Consider the following 16,642-nt stretch of genomic DNA (forward strand, 5'->3'; position numbering starts at 1 on the left):
AAATGGAGGAAAGACAGTATTATCCATACTATATGTAAGGATGTTCGTAATTTGAAATGAATATTTTTTTTGCTTAGATGTTATGTTTTGCTTTGCTGTCTGGCTTCATAAGTAATTTGACATCCCTGCCACTTGGAGGCACTGTTCATTCAAACTGAAGCTGTTGAATGTTCCTCTTAGCATCATATCCCATTTATCTAATTATTTAATACATGTTATTTCTTTATTTTGGAAAATAGTATGTTTTTTGGGGATGGTCTTTCTCGTTTACCCAAAACAAGATCTAGGGGTGCATCTGAACTACTATTGGAGATGGTGAGCAATCATCCATCACGGTGAGCAGGAAGAAAATTCAAGAAAATGGTCCACTGTAAGTATAATCACTACTAAAATCCAAATACTTTTGTCTATCGTGTCTTATCACCGGTTGCCAAGAGGACCCACACACAAATAATACAAGCCCCTCCTAACCATTCCGTTTCTCCCCTCCACCCCCTTTACGTCCCAAAATACATAGACATACCAGATGGCACACTGAGTGTCCGGACGGAGGAACGGAGAGGAAGACTCACCGGCAAAGACTGGAAGAGGATGGGACAAGAACCAGATCCTTTCGGAAGGTTTGTTTGATCCGCCGTTTTGCAAACCTGATCTGATTGCCTGACCTTGACCCCCCTCCCGCCAACGACATGTATTTATGTGTGTGCATTTTCCATTAGCTGAATGGAGACGGAAGATCAAATTAGAAAGGAAAGTGAACACGCATGTTGAGAGAAGTCCAAAGTCCTTGATGGGACTTTAATGAGTAGCTGGTAAGGACTCCTTGCGACCCTTTTAAAGTTTCCTTAGTGGATTATTAGTATGGACACCTGAAGTATCTGTCGAGGCTTTCCAACTGGAAAAGAAAACACGACGACAGTGAGAGAATACCTCTTATTTCTGGACTCCAACCTTGGTACTACTAGAAAGCCATGGACCAAGGTCCAAAGGGTGCCGAGGAGAAAATGATCAGCAAGGCCCTGGTGGAATTCAACGCCACCTTGCAGGCGGCCGTGAGGGAGGTCCACATGGATGTGAGTGCCTTCAAGCAGCGCATCGAGCAGCGCATCGAGGAGATGAGCGCCTCCAGCGGGCCCCTGGCCGAGGCGGTGGGCAGGCTGCAGGAAGAGAACCTGCAGCTCCGCTCCAAGTTGGAGGCCCTCAGCCGCCTGGTAGAGTCTCTCACTGGGGGTCACATCGACAGGAACTCCCCTAGCGCCTTGTCGAAAGGGAAGAATAAAGAACAGGGTGTGGAGAACGGGCTTTCCGAGATGAAGTCTAAGAACCAGGATGGCCAGAGGGGCCTGGTGGGTCTGGCTACATCAGGAACCCTACCACCATGGAGAACAAAGGAAATGAATGTAAGTACTGTATTCAAATGGAAATCCCTCTCGATCTTTTACTTAACCTTGAAATAAATAAAAAAAACTGTTGAATTCTTGAGGATGTTGATGCTTATTAAAAAAAAAAAACTACTAGTAAAATGTCCAGTTTTGTGTGAACAGGTTTAGATCCTACAATCAAGTGAAAGTTCATCATTTGTCTTCAGCAGTATCTGCTTTAAGCATGGTTTTAGGTGTATTAAAAACTTGGGGGCAGATGAAAAAGCATACCAACAGTTTCAGAGTTAGTTTAGATCCCAAGTAGCTGTCATCATTTTGATAGCTATTCTTCCTGGGGTCCCATTAAACTTTTACAAAAACTGTAGACAATTATTCAACCAACTCTAAACAAGACATTGTAGCGTTTGTAGATGTGAGGAACTGAAGAGGTTGGGACCCACTGACCTAAGCAGACAAAGAAATCAAATGTTTAACTTTTTTTTTTTTTTTTGCGGGTTCTAGTATTAGGTCTGTAAGGTATCTAAAATATCCCGTTTTGTACAAATAAAATGACTGATGAATGTTTCTTAGCTGAGATGATATCAAAGTATCTAATTCAGGGGTCTCCAAGTTGAATCCTCGAGAGCCCCTATCCAGCCTGTTTTCCATGTCTCCGTCCTTCAGCACAGCTGAATCTAATGATCAGCTAATCAGCAAGCTTTGCAGAAGTCTGATAACGATCCCGATCATGAATCAGGTGTGTTAGTGGAGTGAAACATGGAAAACAGGCTGGATAGGGGCTCTCGAGGACCGAACTTGGAGACCCCGATCTAATTGATGCTGAAGCGCTTGCAAAGTCGTAGGGATTTGAATCCGCAGTTGAAAGTTCTGCTAATTTACCCTTACGGGTTTCTCCCTAAACTGCGTTTATAGGTATGGGTCTGCAAAACAAGGGGTAACGGTGAGGGTGCAGTCATTTTCTCAGATTGGGAAACACTGGCCTAAACTGAAACTAATTTAAAGAACTTTTGAGTTTAGACATTCATTCTTTCTTACTAGTCCAGTGGGTATGCAAAATGTCTGGTTTTGTTCAGGTACCCCAAAATCGGAATCCCATACTACCCATTGAAGCGGAGTGACAATTTGGAAACAAACTAGCCTCTCTCAAAAACAATAATGAATGTAAACAGTTTTGGCAAAACCCGGTCCAATGCCAGTGGTGTCAAATCTACCAACAGTTGTATCAAACTGAAAATTCACCTCCTTGAGTGATCATTCTTTCAGCGATAGTAACATTTCATCAGTAATATCATTTCACGCGATTATATCCTCACACACTCACTCCCCTCCCTAACGCCCCTCTCCGCTCGTGGCTCGCGATTTATTGCCGCCGCCAAAAGGTCACGGCTATTTTCGACTCTCCGCTTCGCAGTCCAGACCCAGAGCGGCCTCGTTGGGCCAGGGCATGTGCTCTGTATCGCATTTCGTCATATTTCTTGCTGAACGCCGTCCATGCGTATGGATGCAAGGCTAGCGGGACAAGCAATAATAATCGATAACCTGATCGTCAAGGAGCTCTTATTAAAGGGACATGCATAATGTAGAACAGCTCTCATATTGTTATCATGTTCTGACATAGTCACATGGCAAAAAATAGGAATCTCTCCTCGCAGGCCAGCTCGACTCTCAAGTCTCTTAATGGAAAGTTGAATTATGTTTATCGACCTGTCAACAATAAATAACCCTAGGAAAAAGTGTGATGATAACTGGAGAGGCAGAAATAGAACTTCCTGTGGCATGGGAAAGTGTCTGGCTGCCAGGGTTGTGATAGTTTTCAATTTTTCCGTTGGATTTGGTGTTTAATTTCGTCTTGATAGTAGTTTTTTAAATTCCCTTTGACCCTGCACTTTGCATGCCCCTTACTGGACGTACAAAAATGTCTGAACTTGAACCGGTTCAATCTGAATCACCATCCAATGTGACTTAACCTATTGTAGGTTCCACTGTATAAATATTGAAGTAATTTTTTTTGCCAATCTACAAGAGGGGGGCATGCTGGCGTTTACATGGCCCCAAGAAGTTGACAGGGGTGGACCGGGCCCAGGTTTTAAATGGATTACGGGTGTCAGACGGAGTCAGACTGCGATATCCTACCGCGGCTATCGCGGAGCCTACAGATCACGGAGGTGCTAATCTCCCATCAGTGGCGAGTTGACAGATTTTGGCTCTGGCGGCTCTCGTAGCCGCATCCCCATTGCCTGGCGGTCGAAAGCAAAAGGGCTGGGGTGTTTGGAGCGGGATTGGGGGGGTGGGTGGTTGGGGTTGTGGTGATGCAAATAAAGGCCACGTTTCAGGGTGATATACTTAGGTGTTCCCCCCATCCATTTTGGGTCTATATTGGGACGTAAGAACAGAAAGGAAACTCTTGCAAACGGGGCCGATTGCATCTAAAATAGCCTCTGAGTGGGGACATACTTGGCCTCAGCTGTCAACGAGGAGAATCTCAGCTGCTGGAGATGTTGGCAAAAGACCTGTAATTGAATGGGACACGGATTCCGTCATTCACATTCAAATCGGTGGACTAATCATTTGTTTGACAAACATTTTTAAATAATATATTTAAGCTATAAAAATAAGTTTGTATATGCGGTATACAGGTTTGAAAATATACACATTTTATAATGTATGATAATACAGAATTCTAACTCTCCTAACTGAAAATTGAGAGGCATATGTAAAAGCACAAGATGTACAAAAAAAAAAAAAAAAGTATTTTTGAGCCATATGCCAAACCTAACGGGAAGTCCGCCATTTTGATTTACTTTGGAATTCGTCACCTTTTTTTTTTTTTTTTGGCTTTTTATAGAGGTCATATTTTAACAAACTCCCCCAACAGAATTTATCCAATTGTCTTCAAACTTTGCGTGTCTCATTTTACTGCCAGCCCGGTTAAAATGGATCTTTGACGTCTATAGTCGTCAATGGCAGTGAATGAGCTAAAGATTGAAAACATATTTTGTCACACACTGTTGCCGTGGCGATACATTGTTTGCAGAGAAAAATTATTCTCTGAGGATCAAAACCTGGGTGAAAACTCATGAAACTTTGCACACACAAGGCCAGGCATCACCTTTATATTTTAAAGGCATTTTGTGGCAGTAACCCAACGTGCGAGTACCCCAGGGTTGCGAGGGCCCTTTATACCTGCTCGCAGCTCTTGTTTCATATATGAGTTACCGCCATGCTGTTAAATACCATCAAACAACATGCTTTTACGGGTTCTTGCACATAAGTTGCGATAGACAATTTCAGGATGTCCGTTGAGCTACATTACTTTCATCTATGAGTTTATTTTAGCGCAAGTGGGCTTAAAATGCCACTGTGGAATGACGGTCCACGATGTCAGGGGATACACCCTGGAACGTAAACAGTCAACAAAAGTCGCAATGTCGCGTTGCTAAGGCCGACACGCAAATAGAAAGGCCGACAGCTGCGCGGGTTACATCACGCAAGTCAGCAAGTTGTAATATCGATTATGATCGTCACTCCCGTATTTTGCCCCGTTTTAACCTAAATTTGGGATGTTTTATGCCCAAAAATAGGGGATGGAGGCCCAGGCAGAGAAGCAAATTGCCTCAGTGGAACAACAGAAGAGGCAAGGTAAGTGACCGTACTTTTTTATTTTATTTATTTATTTATTTTTAAATTTAACAGTTTAATCTGTCACGTTAACATCCTAACTTTCGGCTTGGTTGCCGTTTTCAGAAAGTGTAGTCCTTGAAACTTGAAATTAAACAAAGGATAACAGAATTTCAAAAAATAATATGGACATTGCCTTTTTGGTGACATTTGCCATGATTTTGAACATATTCATTGATGAAATCTGTCTTTTGATGCATTCAGTCCAGGAGAAGTTTGACAGTCCCACCGCACCTCATCTCCCCATCACTGCAATGACCAGAATCAGCGCGGAAGCTCCGGTCGTTGCCCATTCTGCAGCACCTGTGGCAAAAGCGACAACAGAAAGCACAATAAAATTGTTCAAAAATATACATGGTGAGTAGATAAAAAAATGCATTATTTTCTAATCCAAATTATTTGTAATTAATTCTAAACGTTCACAACCAAAGTGATCTAGAAGTTCTGTTTGCAATAGAGGATTTATTTTGGTTTAGTATTAAATATGAAATGTTAAAAGACAGGAAAACAGTGCCATGGTGGGCCAGTGCCATCTGATCAGAATTTTCTGCATTTTTCCAGATGCAGATGAACCCCAACCGCATCTTCCCATCAGTGCCATGACTTCCAAAGCCAATCCGGAAGTAGCAGCCAAACCTGCTCAAGCAGCACACAAATTACAGGATCCGGCCGGGGAATATCATCCGAAAAAGGGTCCGTTTACAGAACAGTTACAGGCATTGGGGAGTTGAGAATTAAGGCTTTGACCAGTTGAAACCAAGTCAAGACTTTGACTTTTTGAAATCGAGTCAAGACAAAGGCTTAAGAAATTGAAACAGAGTTGAGACAAAGACTGAGTTGAAACCGATTCAAACAGCAAGTATTTTAGGAGTTTAAATCAAGTCTAAACCGACTCTTTGGAGAGTTAATGGCCAAGACTTTGACAGGTTGAGATCAAGTAGAGTAGAAACCAAGACTTTGAGGACTTTGAGGGGTTGAAACAAAGTGAAGATCTAGACCAAATCACGACTCAAGTTAAGACATACTGAATACAAAGACATTGAGGATTTAAAACCAAATCAAGACAAAGACTGTGAGTAGTTCATACCGAGTCAAGCCTAAGACTGAGGAGATACTGACTAAAAATCTAGACTTTGCTCCCTTCACACCGAAACTTTAAGTATTCCCTCTCTCAGGTGTACCTGGGTCCAAGGACCTTGCATCCAAAGATCAGTCAGGCTTTCCATCTCTGCCTTCTTTGTCACATCTTCCCCTCACAGCCGTGAACATTGAAACCGAGTTTAGACTACGACTAACTGAGTTGAGACCGATTTAAACAACAAGCATTTTAGCAGTTGAGCTCAAGTCTAAACCGAGTCTTTGCAGAGTTAATGCTGAGTTAACTTTGACAGGTTGAGATCAAGACATAGAGGAGTTGAAACTAAGACTTTGAGGACTTTGAGGGGTTGAAACGCAGTCAAGATCTGGACGAAATCACGACTAAATTTAAGACAAACTGAATACAAAGACATTAAGGACTTAAAACCAAATCAAGACAAAGACTTTGAGTAGTTCATACAGAGTCGAGCCCAAGACTGAGGAGATACTCAAAACCAAGACTTTGAGGGCCTGAGACTGACTCAAAATCTAGACTTTGCTCCCTTCACACCGAGACTTGAAGTATTTCCTTTCTCAGGTGTACCTGGGTCCAAGGACCTTGCATCCCAGGATCACTCAGGCTCTCCATCTCTGGCTTCTTTGCCACATCTTCCCCTCACAGCTGTGAACAGAAGCAACCCCGACACTTCTCCTGCACCTAAACCTGGTCAGACTCCATCTTTGCCGGAATCCCACAACGTAAAACCAGGAGACTATCCATTTCAACGTGGTGAGTTCTTCGATACCAAATCAACAGCCATATCAGATCTTTGGGTTTCTATCTGAAACAGATTTCATGATTAGATGTTAGTGAGACCAAAGCGCAATCAGGTCTCTCGACCTTGGTCAAATCCGCCACAGAGTCGCCACCAGTTGCGACACCGGCATCCCAGGAACCGGCTGTTAAACCTGGGGAATACCCGTTTAAGAGAGGTAGATCCGATCCAAGGTACAAGGATATCCTGACAGTCTTGTAAGAATACTTAAAAAATGTTTTTGGTTCCTCAATGCAGCTCCAGTTCTCAAGACGCCGAGTCCGAGTCTGAAGAGAAGCGTCAGCTTTCCTCAACCGGCAGGTGAAAACGACTAAATACCATTCTGATATTTTAGACTGGCATACATTATGTGTGGTTCGGCTCCAAATTTGACAGCGCCGTCTTCTGGATCTCTCTTGGCCCAGATTCAAGTGGGCTGCAAAAAAAGTTCAAACCAATCTTTCTATCTTTAGGATTATTTGACTTTTCACCAAAATTGAATGAATTCTTACTCAATCTGTGTGTCAGCCGACTGCAAGACTTTGAGGGGTTGAGAACAAGTCAAGATTAAGACATTAAAGGAGCTGAAACAGAGTCAAAACCAAGATTTGGAGGAGCTGAGAAAGTTCAGACTAAGACTATGAGGGCTTGAGACAGTGATCGAAATTCTAGAATGTAATTTTATTTTGCATGACTTTTACTACTAGCATGCTAGCTTATAGTGCCAAGTACTATAAGTAACAATCAAATATTTTTTTCCCTCTACAGAAAAGTTACTTCCTTCCAAATCGATCATAAAAGCAGGTTTCACACCTAATTTTGAAAAGTAAGTCAAGTCTGGACCAAGTCTGGACCGTATGCTGACGTGTGTATCTTGTAATTAATTGAGCTGTTTTTCTTTCTCCAGGAACGCCAACTCTCCTGCGGTGGAGTTGAAGCAAGATCCGACCAAGTCCAACACACTTCCTCGTGCTGGCGGAGCTCAGGCCAAACGCGCCCTATTCGAGAGGATGAACTCCGAGCCGATAAAGTTTGTACCACTGAAGCAATTCTTTTTACTTAAAGCTACTATATGGAGGATTTCCCCCAAAAAATATCTTAACAAATAGCCTTTTTATTTGACCATTTCTGACTAAAACATATTCTAATTAGTAGATCAACATCTTAGCTGTTCACAATGGGTACTCCTACAAGACTTTGGCCAATATTATTTAGGAAGCGTCCGGTCTGAATCCTTCGAATTTCCCGCCCTCTGTCTGCGGGATGTGACGTCATGCGCGGTCCCGTCAGTTATTTCCTGTCGCGCGAAGACGGAACTAGTACAGATTTTTGCTGCCCCAGACACCCGCTGTTAATCCGTTGAAGGCTGCTTTAAAAAAATAAATAAATGAAAACAATGTCAAGTACCACGGAAAAAAAAAATCTAAACTTGGTAGTGACCGACGCCGGGTAAGAATGAGAGTGAACATCAGTTTGACATTTCAGCGGTGGAGAGAGTTGAGCTCGGACTTGGTTTAGAAAAGTGATTCACAGCTGGCCTTCTTTCTACTCCAAAAGGTAAGAAGCGAGTATCTTGACATTTAGAAAAAAAAATGTGTTTTCAAATAGCAGTAACCTCAAGCTCGATCACTTCTCTGTCGTAACTAGGGGTGAAAGGAGGTAGACGGCAACATTTAGCGTGAAAGGGGCGGCAAGATTTAATGAAATCGAAAAGAATGACTTTATGAAGAACAGACGTTCCATTCTGCGGTGTTTCAATCAGGCTAAATGTTGCCTTATTTTCCTCCGTGAAAACAGCCTATTGTAGCTACATTATGCTAGCGGAATATGAACTCTACTACTGAACGACATTCTGAATGAATAACATTCACGGCCGTATCACAAAGCAGTGAATGGGTCTATATGTTTTTCTCAATCGTCAATTTCCATAAATAACGGACCACCTTTCGGCTAATGCACAATGACACTAGCCTCGGGACGACAAACTAATAATGACTTGAATGAGGCTATATAAATAAACTTGAGTTGAGTTGAGTGAAGTGGCCAGCTTTGTATAACATTATAAAACTTCTTACCTCTGAAAACATAGTTTAATTGGGTATGAAGAGCCCAGTCTTCAGGAATGGTCGTGCACGTACAAGTGCGCGCAGCATGTACGAGCGTGCAGTTTGTTTTCGGCCACAGGTGGCAGTAGCGATTTGAAATTTTAAATCTTCCATATAGCTGCTTTAACTTAGCTAACTAACTATTAACTATAGCTTTCATATAGCTGGTACACACACCAATTCGGGGATTTTATTTATTTTTTTGTCCCCCAGCCAAGGGCCCAATTATGGAAAGAGTTTCCTGACCAACAGATTTGCAGATACTAAGTACTTTTCTACTCAACAGGCCCAAAGATTCGAAGCCCAAACTGAAGCGCTCCCAGAGCTTTGGCGTTTCCAGCGCAAGTGGTATAAAAAACATCCTGTTGGAGTGGTGCCGTTCAAAAACCATCGGCTACCAGGTACAAAATAAACAACCAAGTAGCGCACGTCCTTTTGTGTTTTGCCTCAGAGATCATCCAGCATCATAGAATGCGTTATTGTTTTGCTGTTAATGTTTTATGTTGTGTTTGTTTTGTTGCGTTTCTGTAAAGCGCTTTGTGACAATTAAGGCTGTTTGAAAGTGCTATATAAATAAAGATGACTTGACTTGACTTTAATGGAGACACATTCGATTTTGGCCAGTCTCCACATTTGACTTTTTTTTTTTTTTTTAGCAGGAATGAGGAATTTCACAAATGAAGAATTTTAGAAAACATTCCAACACGACAATATAGTCAATAACTGTCTTGATTAGGGATAGACTGATTATCGACATTTTGACAAATATCGGCAAATCTGAAGGCCAATAAAGTTGGTATGTCACTGAGCGGTGAATGTTTCCGAATGTAGAGTTTACTGTTTTCATCTGGATTTGTAAGATGTTCACAGACAGTTTTTACTTGTCGCAAAAGCATTTTGAAACATATTCAGATAATTTTATAGTCTGCGAAGATTTTTGAAACCTTTTACAACCCCTGACGAAAAGCCCAAATTAGCTACATTCGGATGCATTTGTCGCTCAGTGAGATTTAAATTTCTACTTTATTAAAAAAAAAAAAAAAAATGCTAACACTGGGAACTCCCTAGACTTTTTATGTTTTAAAATGTTTTAAAAAAAAATTTTTTTAAAAAAGGTTAAAATTAAGAAATTATGTTGAAATTTTGGAAAACTTTATTTACTGTAGCGTCACACATGCTGACAACCTGGAAGCTCCTGCAATTTTGTTAGAATTTATAAACAAAGCTGTCAATTCCTCATATGTTTCAAATTAAAGATTTTTTTACGCTAATATTTTCTCTTTTACTGTAAATGTCTTGAAATACTGGTTATCAGCCTCCTTGATAACTAATAATCGGTATCGGCATCTGCTTTGGAAAAAAAAAAACACATTGGTCTATCACTAGTCTCTATTTTATCAGGAACTATAAACATTCTTAACAACTTTTTACCGTTAACAACGTTAATAAAAACTCGTAGCTCTGACCCAATTTGGAGCCTCAGAACCTGAGTTGTTGGAAAAGTTAATTCGTTTCCTAAACTGATTGAAATATTCCTGCTCCAGAACATTGACATTCAGAACTTCTCCTCGAGTTGGAGTGATGGCATGGCCTTCTGCGCCCTGGTCCATTCCTTCTTCCCACTGGAGTTCGACTACAACACGCTGAAACCCGCTAACCGCAAACAAAACCTGCAGCTGGCCTTCACTACGGCCGAGTGAGTTTCTGTCATCGAGGAGTGGCGTTATGGTTTAGATTTACCAACACGACTGCAACCATTTGAACTAAAAGGAGGACTCAAACGCCAATACAGTTTTACAGTTTTTCTAATGGAGAATAGGAAGGTGTTTACCTGTATTTGAGGGAGGCGTTCATTTTTCTTTACTGGATATTGACTCATCTTTTCAAGGGGTGGGCATTATTTCAGGTAATGTAGTATTACGTCATGGGTAAAGAGCCTTTTGTTATTCTTCCTGGCAGGCGTTTAAATGAGGGACGCATTTATTTGTGACTCAATGGGGTGCAGCTTCTATGAGATGTTATTTTAGTTCACTAAAACTAACAAAAAGCAAAAACCAATATTCAAAAAACAATTCTTTTTAACGAAATAAAATAAAAACGAAAATGCTTTTTAAAAAAACGAAAACTAACTGAAACTACATTTTATGTTTACAACACTAACTAAAACTAACTATAATTATTGCAAAAATGTCCTTCGTTTTAGTCTTTGGCAATTAATTTAATGCATCAGCCTTTGGGGATGATTTTAAATGTGATTTTTTTTTTATTTTTTTAAGTCGATATATTTTGATATGAACCGGTGTCGGTACCAGATGTGATCGGGCTGCCAGATTATATCAGGTCGCCCGAAGATGACGTCACGCTGCAGGATTGTCCGGAAATTGTCCGTTTACAATTGTTCAAAATAACAAAATTTATGGACTAAAATTGTAAAACGTAAATAAAGCATGATACTTTAAGAGTGGAAAAAAAATAGATTGACATGCCTTCAGTACAGCAGCGCTAACGGAGTTAGCTTCGCTTTGGTTTAAAAAACAAAAAACAAAAAAACTTCGGTTTGGTTTCTTTTTTAGCTGGTCACAAATCAATCACAATAACAAAAAAACAGTCTTAATGATTATAGGAACACATTAACGATCTAAACTGACGATATTTGTCACATCTGAGACAATTATTTTGTGTATTTAGCAATTAGTCAATCTATTTTCTTATGTAATATATTTTACGTTTATATTCTTAGGTTTATTTACGTTTTTACAATTTCAGTCCGTACATTTTATTTAAATTACATCTTTAATTAATTTTCTTTCCAATGTTTGACGTCAACTGGATAATTTCCAGCCAATCTTTTTTTTCCCCAGCCAATCCTAAAGACGTTTGAAAGTGTGTCGCACAGAAGTGACGTCATCTAGCAGCAGTCAATAGAAAACCACCTTCAGATGACGTCGCTCCTATGGTGTTTTCTAAAATATTGTGCACAAGTAATACATTTTTAAAAAAATAAATACTGAAACTAACTAAAACTAAGCATTTATTAAATAACTAAAACTAACAAAAACTAACAGAACCACCCTGAAAATTAACACATATCCCCCGGTTCCCTTCCATGTGTCAGAACCCAGGCGGACTGCCTCCGTCTGATCGAGGTGGACGACATGCTGGAGATGGGCGACAAACCGGACCCCATGTGCGTGTTCACCTATGTCCAGTCCCTCTACAACCACCTGAAGACGTTCGAGTAACTCCTGTCTGTCACTCTGTATCAGAGAAGACTTCAAATATGCACATTATTGTTCTCATCTAACCACACTTTGAAGAAGAAAAATTGCCGAGTAGGTGTGAGTGTTTGTGTGCGCGCGTGCTTCTTGCAGTGTTTACAAAAAGGGACTTCTGAAGCTTAGCCCCACTATTTAACAATACAATTGTCACAACTGCTGACGTAGATTGTCAGGATGTGCAAATACAAATGCGGACATGCTCCAGAATAGCACGAGAGGCATTGTGCAATGTTTAAAAAATAAAGACATTTTCGAATGTTCTCCATCTCAATCAGATTATTTCAATATCTTTACAATATGGCGGAGCCTATCCATGGAAGATCGGAGCCGAGATTCAAACCCAGGCTTTCATTACATGTTTAATGAGACAGACTTGCTGCCCGAGGAGGGAATGCAGCATGTGACTGAGGACATTGCACACATCGCCACCTTCTGGCCAAATGAAAACATTGCAATTAACACGAGCATGTCTTACGTTAGGTGCACATGCACTTTGACCTCAATGTATGCATTTAGAAAGATAATATTCACAAACGCACCTCTTCCCATTGTAACTAGGGTGTCACAAATACTAAAATGAGTTATGAAAATTCTGACTACTGTCTGAATATTTATCGCCTGAATGTGGGAAAAACATGTTACTGTATATTATAGTTTTATAGACCAGTAATATATTTAATTTTATGAAGAATATATAATACTTCTCACGGTCAAACATTAGGTCATAACGTTTTGACTAATTGTGTTATTTCCGATATTCCGATATATTTTTGTCCATGCCAAAGGTTAATTTCAACCACGGTAGTTTCCGACGTTTCTCGAGGCCCATGAACGCCTCTCTTCCCATTGACCAGGCATCCCTTCCGGTAGATGAGGTCAACTTTTCCCTAGATCCGCCATTTCAGTCAGGGAGTTTTCTTGTTGCACATTAGTTTGGGGGATTCTTGGGTCATTTTATCACACAAAACACTCATCTGCAAGCCTTTAGTCTCTCTCCGATAACGTAGAAAGCCTCCGCGTGGCTCCGTTGCTCGCGAAAACCCGCCTCAAGTCGTCACAGCGCACCTATTTTTTTTCTTCCCTTTCAATGACGGGGGAGCGTCCCTGACCCAAAGTTTTTTGTATGAGTTGCGGATAATAAAAGAGAGGCGAAGGGGGGGAATAGGGCCTCGAGCCTCGGGGCGTTCGTCGTTCAGTCATGGCCGGTCATTTTGACGCCGAAGACCGCGCGAGTTGGTTCTGGGGCAGGCTGAGCCGCCAGGAAGCCGTTTCTCTCTTGCAGGGACAGAGGCACGGCGTTTTCCTGGTGAGGGACTCCATAACCAGCCCCGGGGACTACGTGCTGTCCGTGTCCGAGAACTCCAAAGTGTCCCATTATATCATCAACAGCATCAGTAACAACCGACTCTCTGGCTCAGGTATCGCTTCTTCTTTGTGTTTCGTGCTCCCAACTACCCGTTTTCCTCATCTAGTGGAACTATTTAAAAAAAAAAATGCCGTCCGACTTGCTAAGGCTGTGGCCCCTGTCTTTCCGCCTTCGGAACGAAACCGCCATCGTGGAAAGTCCAATTTGTCGCGTTTGGCCACGGAATACCACCGGACCTCCACTGCACCACCGAGCTATATGGATATTATGTTTTTGGAGTGTGTGTTTTAAAATTCGGCTCCTACAAAAACACGTTACAGTGACTTTAGTTAAAGATAAATGAGAAGTTGGAGGGGCGGTATTAAGGTCGTGGGTGCGTTTAGGACCTAGCTAGTAGCCTCCATAGCATGACAGAAAAGAAGGGGTAATTGTACAAAATGTAGAACCAAAAAAAATCCATTGTGTTCACCCGTACACTTGAGTAAAACATGATAAAGTTAAATCATGTGTCTTATCTGTGAAATCGTGTTGTGAGTTGTGATAGTTCGACTTGATGCCTAAATAGTGAATTTCTAAATGCAGTTTGTTTACTCTGGACTAAACACCCAGCAACAAATTAATACTATGTGGGTGGGACTAGCCATACAGTTAAGTTGAAGCTGAAAACGCAAGTCACAAGTTCTATTTCTGAAATTGTGTACTATTGAAGTTAGATGAGGCGCTAAAGTGGTATATAAGCATACATAAATGCAGTTTGGTTGCTCAGTCAGGACTCAACACCCCACCCGTCAGCCAGTTACAATCAAGACTTTATTTTCTAATTATAATAATCTGTACATTTTGAAATACACCAGATAAAAGTTAGACTATATTTTCAAATTTTGGTTGCCGTACCCTTTACTTGAAACTGGAAAAAAGCAACTCATAAGTCATACTTTTAAAATTGATTTGGATTGTGCTTGGAGTGGCATTTTCTAAATGAAGTTTGGTTGCATTGCTACCATAATTTATTATGCTAAATTGTCTGTCCATAGGTGTGAATGTCCTGTGATTGGCTGGCAACTAGTCCAATGTGTACCCAGTGTCTCACTATCAAAATAAATGAATGAATGAATGAATGTTTCGAAGGTTGATGTGGGCTAGCTTGCCAGCTTTGCTAACTCATGCAAGCGTCTTCTTTTTTTGAATGGGACTGGGCAGGCTTTGCTGTCACAACGGGTGGGGGTGACTGCTCACATCGGCCTCCGCGGAATGTCTGTCATCCGTTCTGGTCGCGCACTCGCACAGCCCGGCTTCTGAATCTTACGGCTTTTTATGACACAACCTTTGCCCCTTTTTCTTGGGCGTCTTCCGCCTTGGTCTGCTTGAACCACCTTGTGTTTCCTGTATGGCGTTAATGTAACAGGGAGAGTTGATGGGTGTTCCCCAAATGTCTTTATTTGCTTGTTCTGCGGCACGCTATTGACTCGGCTTGATTAATCTGCCAATTAGCTGTTTTAAAATCGGACAAAATTGGCAGCACCTCCCCCATTTTCATTTTATTTTCACACATTGCAACGTAAGACTGCTAAAAACATTGAAAAATCGTCCCCTTCCTCATTTTTCTGTACCGTGTGTGTAACCAATGTAGGAGTGTGACAATATAGCGATATCGTGATACTTTGTCTCCCGATAGATACGGCCACGCAAGTATCGCAATATTTGTAGTTAAGATGACTTGACTTGACTTGACTTAATATACAGCCACTATAAGGGCTCCATTGTTCCTGACTTATTGAGCAATTACTTGGTGGGCCACTAGGGGGAGCGCCTCATAAGAGTGGTGGGGAAATGGACGCAAGTCTTCAGGCGAAGAAGACTCATAAGCTTAGTTTTTATATATATATATATATATATATATATATATATTAGGGGTGTCACGATTCGCCAACTCCACGATTCGATTTAAATTTCGATTTTGGGGTCACGATTCGATTTTTTTTTCGATTTTTTTTTTTTTTTTTTTTTTTTCTCCGCTCCCCCACTTTATAACACAGAGGCATATGCTTCTGTAGGCTAAGGCTAGTCTATGATCATTGGTTCTATTCATTGTACAGTAAATCTTATTTCAAAAGATCGGCTACATATAGGTGATGCAATTTCCATATTATTTTTGTGTAAATTTATGTAATATATGATAATTGACATTAGGCAGGAATGATCAAATTCAAAGAATTTATTTACAATATAAAGTTAACCGTCTTGTTCTTACTGAAGTGTAAAATAAAAAATAAAAAAACAAAAACAAAAAGTCACAGTGGGTGCCTGCCATCTATTGACTGTTTTTGGTTACAACAGTGTGCTGTGCGTTCCTCTTAAAATAATGTGCAATGTGCAACAACAACAAAAAATATATTGTATCCAAAGTCATGGAACAAATACAGCCTGAACAAACTATATCCCAACATTTACAGTTGCTGGGCATACTGTAGCGTGGTTCAAGTACACTAATTAAATGTTTGAATCCAGCGTTTTCCAAGGCTGCAGGTCTGCTGCTATAAATAGACCTATGGATCTGGCGTTTCGCGCGAGCTGAAGTGTGTGGAAGTTTCACTGTAAATGAGGATGAAATAGTTGGTTGGACCGTTGTTTTCCCACTTCTAGTTGAATTTGATAAATCTAAATCTTTGTGATGCCTGCGTAAATGTCCCGTCATGTTTGTCGTGTTTCCCGTTGTTACGGCTGGCGGCTCGGGCCATTCAGTTTGAATGCGCCAGCGCGACACTCTGATTGGAGGACTGTGCCAGCGCGACACTCCGATTGGACGACTGTGCCAGCGCGACACTCCGATTGGACGACTGTGCCAGCGCGACACTCCGATTGGACGACTGTGCCAGCGCGACGCTATTGTGTATCCGTGTATTATACCCCTATTAGTTATTGTTTCTCCTCCGTTCTGTCA

At 41.1% G+C, this 16,642-nt stretch overlaps 2 protein-coding genes across 3 annotated transcripts in view; both read left to right on the plus strand.

Moving 5' to 3' along the window:
- Positions 1-81: 81 nt before the first annotated feature.
- On the plus strand, positions 82-13,121 carry LOC144006635 (smoothelin-like protein 2). 2 transcript variants are annotated; one of them, XM_077505583.1, is made up of 15 exons: positions 82-370; positions 518-620; positions 720-812; positions 966-1,400; positions 4,964-5,021; positions 5,265-5,417; positions 5,622-5,753; positions 6,736-6,927; positions 7,002-7,130; positions 7,211-7,273; positions 7,721-7,778; positions 7,860-7,982; positions 9,344-9,458; positions 10,602-10,753; positions 12,173-13,102. In XM_077505583.1, the coding sequence occupies exons 4-15, from the start codon at positions 972-974 to the stop codon at positions 12,297-12,299; spliced, it is 1,731 nt and encodes a 576-aa protein (XP_077361709.1). In that variant the 5' UTR covers positions 82-370; positions 518-620; positions 720-812; positions 966-971; the 3' UTR covers positions 12,300-13,102. The 2 variants fall into 2 exon arrangements, with proteins under 2 accessions (XP_077361709.1, XP_077361710.1); XM_077505584.1 differs by lacking the exon at positions 10,602-10,753 and having other exon boundaries at positions 720-1,400; positions 12,173-13,121.
- A 34-nt stretch (positions 13,122-13,155) lies between these two features.
- The window catches only part of LOC144006636 (adapter molecule crk-like), a 41,683-nt gene continuing 38,196 nt past the window's right edge, over positions 13,156-16,642 (plus strand). Inside the window, exon 1 of the mRNA XM_077505585.1 lies at positions 13,156-13,753. Coding sequence (XP_077361711.1) covers positions 13,534-13,753 — 220 coding nt within the window. The 5' untranslated portion in view covers positions 13,156-13,533. The remainder of the gene's footprint in view (positions 13,754-16,642) is intronic.

The sequence above is a fragment of the Festucalex cinctus genome, chromosome 18 (assembly GCF_051991245.1).
Source record: "Festucalex cinctus isolate MCC-2025b chromosome 18, RoL_Fcin_1.0, whole genome shotgun sequence".
Classification (NCBI taxonomy): Eukaryota; Metazoa; Chordata; class Actinopteri; order Syngnathiformes; family Syngnathidae; genus Festucalex; species Festucalex cinctus.

Bases quoted from the DNA above. Each gene is read 5' to 3' on its own strand.
- LOC144006635 (XM_077505583.1), top strand. From the start codon at position 972: ATGGACCAAGGTCCAAAGGGTGCCGAGGAGAAAATGATCAGCAAGGCC. The intron at 5,022-5,264 runs GTAAGTGACCGT...TGATGCATTCAG, and splicing joins GGAACAACAGAAGAGGCAAG to TCCAGGAGAAGTTTGACAGT. The intron at 10,754-12,172 runs GTGAGTTTCTGT...TCCATGTGTCAG, and splicing joins CTGGCCTTCACTACGGCCGA to AACCCAGGCGGACTGCCTCC.